General features: G+C 37.3%; 1 protein-coding gene across 1 annotated transcript in view; it reads left to right on the top strand.

The window, feature by feature from the left end:
* Positions 1-15,616, top strand: part of PGGT1B (protein geranylgeranyltransferase type I subunit beta) — a 56,256-nt gene that overhangs the window by 23,670 nt on the left and 16,970 nt on the right. The window contains exons 4-6 of the mRNA XM_007192115.3: positions 382-533; positions 1,871-2,003; positions 9,907-9,952. Of these exons, the coding sequence (XP_007192177.1) occupies positions 382-533; positions 1,871-2,003; positions 9,907-9,952 (331 nt within the window). The remainder of the gene's footprint in view (positions 1-381; positions 534-1,870; positions 2,004-9,906; positions 9,953-15,616) is intronic.

Genomic DNA, 15,616 nt, shown 5'->3' with positions numbered 1-15,616 from the left:
ACTACTGTGGTATTTAATTTGAATTTGTACAGCATAAAAAATAATTATTTCTACATGCTTTTCTAACTTTATAAGACTTAAATTATAAGTGATATGGTTGGTCAAATAGGAAGTTGAAATAATTTGGTTTATTTGAATATCAGATCTACTTCCATAAACTTGAGGATAAAATTGAAAATTATGTAGCCTGGAAAGTATGCAATAATACTTATGTTGAGACATACACGAAATTGAGTTTTGTTTGTCTCTATCAGCTGTCTATGCAAATCAGTATAAACAACATTTAATTTTACTGTTTACTGAAACCTCTTGTCAAATTGCATAATGAAATAAGATCTCATTTCAGTTTTCTAATTAACATTATATTAATTTTGAATCTAGAATCCTGGAACAGCTCATCCTTATGATAGTGGCCACATAGCAATGACCTACACTGGCCTTTCATGCTTAGTTATTCTTGGAGATGACCTAAGCCGAGTAAATAAAGAAGCTTGCTTAGCAGGCTTGAGAGCCCTTCAGCTAGAAGATGGAAGGTATGGGTCATTTTTTGTTACTTGTCTTATTTTTTTTAAGAAAAATCATTTGGAATTAAAAATAGATATAATACTATACTAGAATTGTAGAGTTTATCATAAACTCTTATTAGAACCACCTAAAGTTCACTGTATACATATGGTTTAAGTGCCTAATCAGTGAAATATTTCTTATGTGAATGAAAATAAAAGTAATCACAATAACAATTCCATTCTTTCTTAGTTCATTTTTCTTTTTTTTAAAGGCGATAATAGATCCATAAATAAATGGTTTAATAGTTTCCGGATAAGGATCTACTTTAATTTACCTTCTGGGTAAAAACAATGGACATTTTGAAGCAGACGTACATTTAGTCTAAACTTTTATGCCTTAAGACATAGTGATGGGGGAAAAGGGATGAACATTGAATATTATATTCTAGTGTAGGTAGTTTCTGTGATATTATTAAAGGATAGAAAAAGTAGTGAGTTCATTAATATTTGATGGTTTGAGTGGTGTGTCTAACGAAAGAGTTTTAAGGTGAAACTTTTTTTTAAGTCTGGGAAGTGATAAAGCAGTAGTGAGGCTGTCTAAAGAAAAGACTTTGCAAACAAATCCTGCCACGTTGTTATATCTGTACTCCATCTACTGCTGTCTCTCTTTTCCTGTCAGTATTAAAAACACTGCTGTTGATGAGGGGGAAATTAGTGGAAACATATAAGGTAAATTGACATTAATTGGAAATACTATAAAACTAAATATTTACCTCAGCAAGTACATGTGACTAATTTCTCAATATTTCATTATAGTCTTTGGTCACTGTTATCTTATCCTTATTTATAAATAAAAGAATAGATATAAAATACAAACTATTATGTACTTCTCTAAAACTAATTAAATATGTGAAAATTAAAACAATATGATCAGTTAATTAATGGTTATCTATATATACATTGAGAAGAAATTTCACATAAGCAGAACTTGGGCTTGAGAATTTCTTACTACCCAGTAGGTCCCTGCTACTTTTTCTGCTATTAATTCTCAAGCCACTGTGCCATAGCTTTCCATGGCTGAGAGCAAAGAAACTTACTCTGAGTGGTGGCATCTGGGAAAGAGTAACTGTGGTAGTGTGTTAAGCTACCCAGAAATTGAACTTGGGAGTACAGTGTTGATTTAGAGATAGTTTTATATTATTCAGATTAATAGTCCTTTATTGAATAATACAAGTAGTATATGGTTTTTAAATCTGTATTTAGTGATAGCTTTTTCTGTGAGTGAAGACATGAAGTAGGTGTTTCTAACCCCCCTACCAAAAAATAAATTATAGTACAGTGAATCATATGGTTATTATTTTCAGTTTTTGTGCGGTACCTGAAGGCAGTGAAAATGACATGCGATTTGTATACTGTGCTTCCTGTATTTGCTATATGCTCAACAACTGGTCTGGCATGGATATGAAAAAAGCCATCAACTATATTAGAAGAAGTATGGTGAGTTATGTTGATAAATGGACTCTTTGTTTTAAGTTATTACTGCTGATATATGGGGGCTGGGGCATGCCTCATCTCTTCTAGCAATAATTTGGAAATAAGGATAATAAGATTGCTTTCTGGGTACATCATATATCAGAATAGCCATTTAAGAATAATATTCAAGGAAAGTTTGACTCTTTAGCCATTAAATTTTAAATGTAATCTGATTGTGTCCAAAGAAACTGTCTTTAGGAGAAAGAGATTGGTCAGCCTTAGAAGCAAAAAATAGTAAAATCTCAAAGGTAAATGTTGATAACCTATCTTAGTAGGGATCATTGGGAAGTGGAAGTCGCAGCCAAGCATAAAGGAGAATTACAGTGCCCTTGGTGAGATTATTCCTATATTGGGTGTGAGGTGTGAGTTCCTTAAGCCATTTTGACTAGCAAGATTGACTGGGCTGACAATAGATTTTTGGATCACTTTTGGTTTCTTAATACTTTTATGTGGGTTTTTTTTTTAATCTAAGGTTTATTTTAAGGAGAATGTCAAGTAGAAATTTTATTCTTTCACGCAATACAATTTAGTCTTTTTATCAACAATAGTAAGGAAAACTTAGTTTAGTCTCAGCCAGAACTATCCTTTGCTTTACTTTTTAGTCTCTCATATACAACCAGAGAAACAGAAGTGCTGCTTCCCAGGTCTATTTTACTTCCTAAATATGAAATTTTTATAGATTAGAATATTTTAGGCTGTTAATTCGACTTTCACTAGTCCATATTTCAGAACAAAAATGTAAGTTCTTAGAGGAATGGAGTTATTTTTAATTGAATGTGTGAATGTGAATCAGATTTTATAGAATCTATAATAGCACAGGTTTTTAAAAGCCTGTGGAGGCAGAAAGAGGAAACCTTTAAAAGAGTTTTAACATCTTTATTGGAGTATAATTGCTTTACAATGGTGTGTTAGTTTCTGCTTTATAAAAGGAGTTTTAAGAGGAAAGGAGATTTATGTTACAGACAGAGGTGGGAGATATGCATTTTGGCATGAATATTGCAGAAATAACACCATGTTCTTCTCAGTGCATTGTATTTGGAGGTACAACATGTTGATTTGCTCTATTATTGGTGATGTTAACTTTACTCACTTGGTTAAGGTGGTGTATGCCAGATTTTCCTCTGTAAAGTTAGCATTTTTCCCTTTGTAATTATTTAGTATCTCATGGTGAGATACTTGGAGATTGTATAAATATCCTGTCCCTCATCAAACTTTTATCCACTAGTATTAGTATGCATTGATGATTTTCCAGCTCTATCATTCATTCTGTAATTATCAGTTAAAATTCTACAGTTACGAAAAGCTTTCCCTTCACCTTTATCTACTTATTTATTTATTTAATTTAAACAGGCACTCTAGATTCTTGTTCTACTCAATGGGTTATTATCTGTAACTATAATTATTTATTTTGATGCTGTCCCAGATTCAGCCAGCAAAAACCCCTTCACCCCTTCACCCCTTCAGCCAGCAAAAGCCCCTTGTGCCCTTTTGATATGTCCCCTTCATTCTTTGAGCACCTCCTTGTCTTCTGGCGCAAGATATTCCAGGTTCATAGTTTAATTTCCCAGCCTCAGTTCTGAAATCGGTCATTTCTTCAAGGAGTTCTAGTTCTTATTGGAGGGTGGTGTTTAGAAACCACGATTTGGGCACAAAATGTGCTTATTGGTACTGGGATATCACTGCTTCTGGCCCCTCTCTCAGAGGTAGGAAATGTATATATGTATACACAGACATCCCCCTTACACACTTATACACATCTATATCTTTTTCTCTATCTATCAATCAATCAAAAACCATGAGTTCACACTAATACCTCAAATTTTAATCCAGTACCACTAGATTCATTTTAACCTTCCTCTTTTCATTTGTAACTCCCTTCTCAGACAGTGACAAACCTGGCTCCTATTATCCAGAATGCATTGGTTCTTTTTGTTTAGAGCCTGAAGGTATGTAGTCAAAATGTTATATTTAAGAAACACTTGAGTTACTTCTTTTATTCCCTCCACCCCCAACCTTTAGTTTGTTTATGTTAATTTATTTGAAATAAAGTTGTTTATTTGTTTCTGTTCGGATTCTATTTTAGGATTCCCCCCCAACTTTGTTGATTTTATTTCCTTAATATGTGAAATATTAACTCGGTTCTGAAAGTCATAACTATACAAAAAGTTATATTCAGAGATGTGTAACTCACAGGGCTTCCTGTTCCTTCTATCTCCACCCCCTTCCTAACTCCCATGTTTACCACCTTGTTCCCATTCACTCTGTAGGTAAACGTTCTCATTAGTTTTTGGTTAGGCCTCCCTGTACTTCTTTTTGATGAACAGATATGTACATTTTTATTTCTGCTTTCTTACTCAAAAGAGTACTTTTTTGCAGTTTGAGTCATTTGTAGTGAGGTGGATGGACCTAGAGTCTGTCATACAGAGTGAAGTAAGTCAGAAAGAGAAAAACAAATACCGTATGCTAACACATATATATGGAATCTAAAAAAAAAAAAATGTTTCTTATGAACCTAGGGGCAGGACAGGAATAAAGATGCAGATATAGAGAATGGAGTTGAGGACACGGGGAGGGGGCAGGGTAAGCTGGGGCGAAGTGAGAGAGTAGCATTGACATATATACGCTACCAAATGCAAAATGGCTAGTGGGAAGCAGCTGCATAGCACAGCGAGAGTAGCTCAGTGCTTTGTGACCACCTAGAGGGGTGGGATAGGGAGGGTGGGAGGGAAGCTCTAGAGGGAGGGGATATAGGGATATACGTATACATATACCTGATTCACTTTGTTATACAGCAGAAACTAACACAACATTGTAAAGCAATTATACTCCAATAAAGATGTTAAAAAAAAGTACAAGAAGATTTCTCAGAAGGGAAAGATCTGAGTTTCCAGATATCCTGAAAGGACCACTGAGGGCCCATTATAATGGATGAAAATAGGCTCAAACCCAGGAACATTATTGTGAAATTTCACAACACTGGGACAAAGGGAAGATCCTTCTTTGCCTTGACTCCTAGAGGATGTTCTCCACCAAAACAAAAGAGTAAACCAAGAAAGAGGAAGAGATAAGAAATCCAACTCAAAAAAAAAAAAAAAAAAAAGAAATCCAACTCAGGTGAAAAACATAGGAAGTTCCAAGGTTGATAGTGAAGGGAAGTCCCCAGATGACAGCTCTGCAACAGTGTGGAGAGCACTCAACCCAGACAGGACAAGGGTGGAGGAGTGGGGGGCTCTATTCAAGAGAAAGACAGACACTAGTAGTTGTCTAATGGTGGTTGACTGTGTCTATCAGAAGGTGTGTCTATTAGACGGTCAGTACAAAGTAAAACACACAGATGGGGGAAAAGGTAACAGTTAATTTCAGGAAAAATAAGAAGAAAAGAAACAACCATAGTCCACGATGCTCAACTGTGAATTGTATTTTCGTAGACAAGTTACATAATCACAGAAATTGATTTAAGCAAAGTGTAGTATCCTTGGAGCATGGGGCACAGGAACAGAGGGGAATGGGGTGTAAGAGAGTTGGATGCTTATCTACCATAATAAATGATAGAATATGTCTAAAAGTCACAATTTAAAACAATATGATCTAGGCATATTATTTGGAAGCACCAAGATGTATACTCCAGAAGAAATGGCCAAATACTGAAAAGTGGTTGCCTCTGGAAAGGGGTACTGGAGGAGTGTGAGGAATGATGCAGGGAATCACTGTTTTGTTATAAATTTTTGTTGTAAATTTTTCAGTGCCATTTAACTTTCTAAATGGTGGATGTGTATACCTTTGATAAAATAAATTTTAAAAAATATGCTTTTGGGGCTTCCTTGGTGGCGCAGTGGTTGAGAATCTGCCTGCCAGTGCAGGGGACACGGGTTCGAGCCCTGGTCTGGGAGGATCCCACATGCCGCGGAGCAACTAGGCCCGGGAGCCACAATTACTGAGCCTGCGCGTCTGGAGCCTGTGCTCCGCAACAAGAGAGGCTGCGATAGTGAGAGGCCCGTGCACCGCGATGAAGAGTGGCCCCCACTTGCCGCAGCTGGGGAGGGCCCTCGCACAGAAGCGAGGACCCAACGCAGTCATAAATAAATAAAAATAAATAAAATAAAATTTAAAAAAAAAAAATGCTTTTTTAGGGTTTTTTTAAAATAATTTTTTAAAAGCATATGTTATGCTTTTTTCAAAATGAAAAAATAAAACAAACATAAGGAAAAAAAAAAGAATTACCATATGACCCAGCAATCCCACTGCTGGGCATATACCCAGAGATAGCTATAATTCAAAAAGACACGTGCATCCCAGTGTTCATTGCAGCACTGTTTACAATAGCCTGGTTATGGAAGCAACCTAAATGCCCATCGACAGACAAATGGATAAAGAAGTTGTGGTACATGCATACAATGGAATATTACTCAGCCATAAAAAAGGAACGAAATTGGGTCATTTGCAGAGACATGGATGGACCTAGAGACTGTCATGCAGAGTGAAGTCAGAAAGAGAAAAACAAATATTGTATATTAACGCGTATATGTGGAATCTAGAAAAATGGTACAGATGAACCGGTTTGCAAGGCAGAAATAGGGACACAGATATAGAGAACAAAAGTATGGACACCAAGGGGGGAAAGCGGGGGAGGGATATGGTGAATTGAGAGATTGGGAATGACATATATACACTAATATGTATAAAATAGATAACTAATAAGAACCTGCTGTATAAAAAAACAAATGCATACATAAAGTTTATCAGATATTGCCCATTTTCTCTACAAAAGGTATGAACCAATTTATATTCCCACCAGTGTATGTGAGTGCCTGTGTCCACACAGTCTCACCAGTAGAATGTGTTGTCACACAGTTTTTATTTTTACCAATGTGATGGGTGAAAAATGGTATCTCAGTGTTTTTAATTTGCATTTATTTTATTAGGAATGAGTTTGACCATTTTCTTAACTTTAGACTGTACAAAACCAGGCCACAGGCCAGATTTAACCTGTAGTCCCCAGTTTGCTGACCCCTACTTGTAGTCCATTACTTTTCCTTTTTCTTTAGGTATTCCAAGTTTGTGTGTTTTCTTTCTTTGCTTAGCTTTCATTTCAACCACTTTCTCTCTGACCCTTTTTACTTCTTTATCTCATTTTTATTCTCTTTGCTCTTTTCAGCCTTTCTTAAATGTCCCTTACTGTGTTTTCCTGAAATCATTTAATTTTTATTTCTTCCTACTGTTTATCTTTTCCATTTTTTTTTAAATTTTAGTTCACTTTAATTTTATTTTAATTTTATTTTTAATTTTATTTATTTATGGCTGTGTTGGGTCTTCGTTTCTGTGCGAGGGCCTTCTCCAGTTGCGGCAAGCGGGGGCCACTCTTCATCGCGGTGCGCAGGCCTCTCACTATCGCGGCCTCTCTTGTTGCGGAGCACAGGCTCCAGACGCGCAGGCTCAGTAATTGTGGCTCACGGGCCTAATTGCTCCGCGGCATGTGGGATCTTCCCAGACCAGGGCTCGAACCCGTGTCCCCTGCATTGGCAGGCAGATTCTCAACCACTGCGCCACCAGGGAAGCCCTATCCTTTTCATTTTTTAACATTAAATCTCTTTTCATATTCCCAAATGCTTATTTGAGGATATGCAATTGAGTTTGGGGTGCTGTGTTACAGTTTTCCTTTGCTTTATCACCATTTTTTGGAGGTGAAAGCAGATTTTCCTATACTGGGATGTTTTCATTCTGATTGTTGTGTTTTCATCTCAGAGTTACTTTGTGTAGATTTGCCTTTTTCTGTTTAGTCATTAGTGGATTTTTTTTTTCCTTACAAGAATTCCTAGTTTAAGAGTGCCCTCTTTTCAATGCAGAGAAACAAAGTATGATTTCTTTAATTTAGAGTGTCTTTTTGTTTGTTTGTTTAGTGATTGGGGAAGGTTTGTGAGTTCTGTGATTTTCTGGTAGGAGAAAGGTTCTCTTCTGTTTCCCGGGTTTTTGCATTTTGCTCTTTGGAGTTTTCAATTTTTTGGTCTTCAGTGGACCCTTCTCTCTTCCTTTTTTAGCTGTCTTCACCAGACTTACGCCCTTTGAGTGCTGCCACCTTGACTTGCACACTCTCCTCGGTCTCTTCTCTGTAGTCACTGTTCAGTGTCACCGGAGCTCCTACAGTACAGGCATCCTCGCTTCGCCTGGTAGTGCCAGACTGTAATGATGCTCTTGCAGGCTGAAATGATGCAAAGTGATTTTAGTCATCAGTGGGAAAAATGACACTTGTTCTGTGACCTTTATAATTTTTTGCCAAAATATTAAAAACTATTACTGTTATAAATGTACACAGAATTTTTTAATGATAAAACCAATGTTTATTTATTGTACATCATAATTTAAAACATTAGCAATATTGAAAATTAAAGTGTTTTCTGTGTAAAAAAATTCATCAATAGTAGTTTGAACAGCACTGTTTGTCTTCTTCTCATTATATAATTTATAATATAGAGCAGGCACTTTTCTGTCTTGGTAAATGATCATACTCCTTTCTAAGTTTGTATCAGCTTCCAACATTCTGTCCTTTGCATTTTCATCGTTGTGAAATATCTGAGCGTTCCTTTTATGTGAAGTTTTTGCCAGCATCTCTTCTCTAGAACATCTCCATCTTTTTCATCAGAGCCACTTTCCTCATTTATGTAGATATTTCGCCTTCACTTGATTTTTCTGACTGCATATCTAGTCTCAATCAGCCAGCACTGTCATGATAGCTGTTTCTTTTATTACTCTGTTTGATCTCAATTTCACTTTCAGTGTTACTGCTTTTCTTTACTTCATTTTCATCTTTGGTAGCCAGTCTCCTTTTTTGATTATATTTTTGAAACATCATGTGGGTTTATTACTAAAAGACAAAGAGGCAACACAGCCACATACATTGCTGTCTGTGTGTGAACTGAATAACATGTACAATGACCAATTACTCACAGACTTTGAAAAAGGTGACGTGATTGGTCACTGATTGTGATACACATCTATTATGTATGTAATGGTTTGTGGACTGAGGAGCTAGCAGCAAGTTTGTACTTTATGCAGTTGCTCACAGTTAATATATTGTTATTACTGAAATTTGAACCATACTATGTTACTTAACTAAGCCAGGGTACCTGGAATTTGTGTATATTGGAACTGTGCAAAGCAAGGATTGCCTGTATTTCACACTCAGGCTTTTCCTAGTGATTTAAGCTAGTGATTTTAGGTAATCTCAGACCTGCCATTAGCACCCCTCCTCTCTCTTCCTCACAAGTTTTCATAGATTGCCCTTGCTCTCTGCAAAAGTATGTCAGGAGTGTGGGATTTGATGCTTCTTTTTCTATAGACAGGAAATTTGAAGCTTGAGCATGTCTTCTAGCTTTGACAAGGTTTCTGTTTTATGTAGTTGTATTGTTCTTATCCTGTTTTGACTTTGTGGGATATGTGGGGAGATTCAAATTTAGGCAGGCACCATTATCATCGGCTACCCAAGAGCCTCAAAATAGATTTGTTTTGTGTTTGTAATGTTACAGGAGTATAAAATCCTTACACTTTCCTTAAATTCATATATTCTTGCAAGTGGGAGAGGAATAAAGGTTGGGGCTTCTTATTGGGTAGAAATTAAATATGTAGGCGCCATCTTTGAACAGTCTATTCTCGGAACATGCCTAGTGCATACATTTACTGATTTGACTTGGTGAATAAGACAAGAGCAGGTACTTGAAAATGCCTAGATCTATTTCATTGTGGGAAAGAGTGCATATTTTGAAAAATACAAAGGAGAACTAAAATTAGATCAAGAGACAAAAAATTAGCATAATGACAACTTATTTACTTATTATTATTTCCCTATTAAACTGAACATATTTTTCTTTTTCAGTCCTATGACAATGGGTTGGCACAGGGAGCTGGACTTGAATCTCATGGTAAGGCATCTTAAAATAAATGGACTTGTAGTTTCTTTTGTTCCTTCAAATAACATCATGGTATCTTCAACATGTAGGACCTCAGAAGTCTGTCTCAACTCTTGGTGCAGCCTGACTGTCTTCTTTCCTACTTCTCTCTGTTGACACTGCTGTGCCAACTCGAGCCTCTCCTAGGTCAGTAACCGTTCAGAGATTATTCAGACCAGAATGTTCAAACAGTACTTTCTGGTGATCACTTCAGCTGTTAGTTGCATGAAAACATCTTGGGATGATTTAAAATATTGTTAGAAAACAGCACGTTTTCTTCTTTGGTGTAATACTGAAAAGCTAGATACAGAATATTAAACATGAATCAGTGAATTTGTGAAGAAAAAAATTTTTTTACCTTCCTTAATATAATTGTCCTAAGTCATAGTGATAAAACATTTTGCCACATAGCATATGTTCACTACGTACATTAATACAGTCTCTCCTTTCACACTTTTCCTCGATTTTGGCAGAACCAGAGTGAGCGATAGTCACTTAGTTTGTCAAAACATCAATAGCCTGAACTCTTTCAAGTGGAATATATCATGTAGAAGTAAATGTACTTCCATGCTCTTTTTAAAAAAAAAAAAAAAAAAAAAGAGCCCAGATCAGGGAGGCTCTCTGAGTGAAATCCTTGTTTCCTCTTCATCACAGCAGTGTTTTTGCACTCACCTGTGTGTCCATCCCTCTGCTTGCACGATAGAGTAGAAAGAACACATCAGCATTCAGGACTCAGCCCTAACACTAGCTATGTGGCTTAGGCCCCTTACTTAATCTCTCTGAGGATTTCCTCATCAACAGAGTAGAAATAATTATATCTTTCTTTAAAATTGTTGTTAGAGATATGAGGGAAACTGGTTTGTAAACTGTAAACCGTGTATAAACATTTTTTTAAAACACATTCCTTGTGCTTTCCCTAGGACCTGTCCTATCAGGTGTCTCCTCCCTCTCTGACATTTTCACTCCCTCCTTCGGTGGTATTTGTAGAGTATATGTGTCACTAAGGGGCGTATAGAAAACTGTCTTGGATTTTCCTCTGAAGCCATACTACAATTAGGACATCATAATTCTTGTGTATGTCTATATGAGATTGGGGGTGGCAGTAGCAATTATGTCACTGGTCATCACCACTTGGTAAGGAGGGATATACTTGTAGTTGCACAAAGAGGAAATCTGGCGTCTATAAGAATTTCTGAGAAGACGAGGTCTGGGCTCACTATCGTAAAGGATGTTAATGGGCAAGCTGAGGAGATACTTCGCAGTGCAGGAGACCTGTGGAACAGACACTATTGTTCCCCAGAAAATGGGATTATGTTCTCTGGGATATGAAACAGAGAGGGCCACTCAAACATGATACTCTCTGATGGAAAAAAAGTCTTGCTGAGTCACACAAACAGTGATTTGGAGTCAGTATGACTCGAGTAGGATCACACCCAGCAAGATCATCATTGATGGGCTGTGGTTCATGCCAAAAAGCTTACATCTTCCTTTTACACTCTTTTTGTCTTGGTAGGTTTAAGGTCTAAAGCCCGAGAGGAGGGCTTCCTACTCAGGGTGCCACAGTACCGGCTGTGCCGCAAATGGGCTATAGGCATGTCAAGCTCTTGCTGCCTCAGCCTTTGGAGCAGCCAAGACCTGGGTGTCTAGAGCTCCCGTTTAGGTGCCAGGAGCTCACTCCTCAGGTCACCGCTGTGTGTCCTACAAATGTCAGACGTTTTAATGTTCTTGTGTGCTGTGAGGTTAGATAGGCTGAGAAGTACTACTCTAGAAGGCTTTGGTATAGCCTGCCTTCCCTATCTTATCACTGTCTACACTGGCAAGAGAAACCTCTTTCTAAAAAGTAGTCCTGCAGATTGGGCACTCTGAAGTCATGGTGTTCTCCCTTTTTCTTCTTTTATTAATCTTTTTAGAATAGTGGTCCAGGTATACTATTTGCCCTTCTACACAAATGGCTGTTCTTTAATTTTTCTGTGTAAGATTCAGCAACTTAAATGAAATATTTCTTTTAAAGTCATGAATGATCTACATTTCAAATCCAGTATCTTTTTCTTATTCCTCATCTTCTATTTATTGAAGCAAATGAAGCTGTTAGCCTCTTCCCCTTCTTTCTTGAAGTATCACATTGCTCTTGTCCTTCTTCCTGACACGTTGTTTCTGGCTCCTTCACCATTTTTGTTTCTTCCTCTCACCTCTTTATCTTAGTCCAACTTTCTTCTTTTCTTCGGATCATTCATCTTTCTAAATATCAGGACTCTTATACTTGCTATTCCTTCTATATAGAATCCTCCACTCCCATCCCTAGCAAACACCTGGCTTCATTTCACATCCTTCAGGTATTGGCTCAAATGATATTTTTGGATAAGCCCCCTTTTTAAAATTGCAAACCACCCACAAACATACCTCCTGTTTAGAATTGCAAACCAACCACAGATACATACGCCATTCTCTGTCCCCCTTTCTGGCTTTATTTTTCTCCATATCACTTTTATTTTATTTATTTGTTTATTGTCTGTCTCCACATAATATATGCCTCACGAGATCAGAGGTTTGGGCCTGTTTTATCCGCTGTTGTATCTCCCACACTTGTAACACATGGCACATAGTTACATGAACTAACAGATGGCTCTCTATCAGTCATCCCTGGTGTGACGGCACCCACACTTTGTTTCCACATCCATACTGTTGCTTCTGAGCTGCATACCGCCTTTCTGTGTGCCTGCCAGGCATAGCTAGCTACCTTTGTATCTCTCAAGCTGCACATTTTTAAAAACCATCATTCTCCTCTTTCCTTCCTTCCAAGTCTGTTTTTGCTATTCAGGAATGTGGAACTATTCTGACCTACTGATTTTTCAGAGGCAGAAATCCAGAATTTGGGGTGTTTAATCTCCTGTTCTGTTTTTTGTTGTTGTTGTTCTTAACTTGCCAGTCACACCAGTCCTCCATTAGTCACCAGTTTATAACCTTTTACAGACTTAAAAGGAAAAGAATTTATTTATTAAGCAGCTGCTCTGTGCCAGCTAACAGTTATTCTCACTTAATCCTCACACTAGCCCTCCGAGAGTGGACATCTTTGTATTAGTTAGATTCAATCAGAAGCAAAATCACTATGAATATTAAAGACTAGGAATTTATTATAGGAGTAAGATTTTACATGGTTGTGGAAGAAGATGGAGAAGTAAGGCCCTGAAAGGGGTAGTAGGTGGATCAGGGAAGAGTCACTGACAAGCTCTCCTGAGGCACTGGCACAGGTGGACAAGTGAGACCTTGCAGGGGAATCTGGAGAGCCAGGCGCATCCAGCTGCCAGAATGTAACTGGAAGGCTCTTGTTCGTACATCCATTTGTGGGCCTGGTTTCACTAGAGCAAGAAGTAAAAAGAACTTGGATTCCAAGTATATGGGAGAATAAGGGCAAGCTAGACTCTCACAGCACCTCTACCCTTGTCTCTCACCTCCTGTGCCCACAACCAGGGCAATGGCTACTGCTTCACTTCCACCTTAGAGATCTCACACAGATTTCTCTAGCTTCAGACCACATAAAGAATGGGATTCTGGGAAACAGTTCTCGCTTAGCCAAGTTAACACAGTATAAAACCACCCCAGTGATTATTGTCGTTTTACTTAGAGAAGGTAAGTAACTTAACTCCTAGGCTCACATATCAGGTAAGTGTCTTGAAACCCTATGCTTGTTCAGCAGTACCATTCTGCCCATATTTAAATCCCTTAGTTTAGTTCTCCGTGGTCCAATGCCAGCCTAGCTTTGTAGATACACATGTGAGAGATCCCTTCCATGCACTCTAGGTTGCAGAGAAAATGTATTCTCCAAATGTTCTTACATGCCTTCTCACCCCTGGACTTGGCCAATGTTCTTTTTCCTATACTTGAAATGCTTCCCCTTTACTTGCTTCTCTTCATTTACCTTTTCTTAAACTTCAAATTTTACCCATCTTTCTATGCCTAGTTTCACTGTCACATTCTTTGTAAAATCTTTCATTGTTTCTTGTCCCCCCTAGCCCTAAGCAATTTCTCCGTTTTCTATATTCCCGTAATACTTTGTTCGTACCATTTACTTCTGTTTACCTTCTCTGCTAGGTTGTAAGCTGATCGTGTCTTATTTATGTCATACTCCATATGCCCTTGAATATTGTAGTTGTTCAGTACATATTCGATGAGTTAGTTACGCTGTATTCCACTCTGCATCCCAAAGCTGGGAAGGCTGAATTTAGAATGTGTACTTCTGCTACACTTTGATGTTAATCAAGTTTCTTCATGTGCTTTTTGTCCTAATTCTGCGGTCTAAATGCTACTTAATATACTGTTTTCTTTTTCTTTTTAACTCAACTGCTGTTCTCCAACACCTGCTTAGCCTGGAGTCCATTTGTCACGAAAACTAAATAGGCACATTGTACCCTTCTAGGCCATGATTATCAAATGTTATGATTCTGTTTATCCTAGTGATTCTTTTATGATAGTACAGTTCTAGGGGAAAATGTTCATGTGTTTTGGAAGAATTAGATTTTCCTACTTTGCTAGGATTGAAACTACTTTTCCTCTTGAGATTCATAATGTAAAATTTTAGATATATTAATTTGATTCCGTGATTCTTTTAGAATATCTCTACTCCTCAATCCAGAAGAGAAGTATTAAACTTTACTTGGCCTGATTTCGTCTAAGCATTCGACTCCCTTGAATCTACCTCACTTTACCTTTTTCATGTGGTGTTTAAGAGTAAAATGGTGTACTTATTTGTGTACCTGTTTACTTAGCTTTCTACTTTAGCTGTATGTTTGTTGACCATCTTAAATTACACATTTCAGAGCACATAGATTCTTTCAAATTATTTGGTATATACAAATAGATACTAAGAGAATGCTTAAAAACGAGCTTTAAAACCTTATGGGAACAATAAGTTAAAGCATAAGTAAAGCATAGCAAACAGAACCAGAGTCAGGAACACCTCCTTTACCCTGCAACTGGAAGAACTGGGGTAGGTTGTAAAGAGAGAACCATTCCCTCCCAGCTGTGATTTTTTTATGACTGTGGTATTCTGTGTACATTAATTATCCACATAACTGAAGCATTTCACTTTAGGTGGCAAACTTTCAGCAATTTCAGGTGGAAATCTTTCCCTTATTTGAATGTGCCTTAATATTCTCATACTCTTACATGCCTTCGATAAAGAAGGTTATTTTCATAACCTTCAACCAGGGCATGATGAACAGAATTTAATCTTTTCTTGATGAATTCAGATCATTATTATGAGAAGGAATTCTTAAATTGTACTTTATATAGTGACGTAACATTCTCGAAGTTTTTTGAAGCTTGTAGGAATCATTGACCTAATCCTATTTAGCCCCAAAAGGATATTCTAGTTGAGTTCTTACGCCTGCTTTTTCTTACTGTACTTATTGTCAGAATGTTACCTGTCTTTTCTTGCTGTTTTTATGTCTGCCTCTAACGCTCTTCTAACATCCTACTTTTAATCCAGGTTTTTAGTACTGGTTTTTAAAAATTGTTTAGACAGGAACCTCTCGGGGGTAAATGTTGATAAGTGAATTTTAGCTTAAAGAATAGACTTTGTAATGACTGTGTTTGGCTACTCAGAGACCAAGCTTACTTCAGAAATTGTCATTTTCAAAA

The sequence above is a fragment of the Balaenoptera acutorostrata genome, chromosome 2, assembly GCF_949987535.1.
Source record: "Balaenoptera acutorostrata chromosome 2, mBalAcu1.1, whole genome shotgun sequence".
NCBI classification, from domain to species: domain Eukaryota; kingdom Metazoa; phylum Chordata; class Mammalia; order Artiodactyla; family Balaenopteridae; genus Balaenoptera; species Balaenoptera acutorostrata.
The sequence above is the reverse complement of the archived record's forward strand: the minus strand, read 5'-3'. Positions and strand labels throughout refer to the sequence as shown.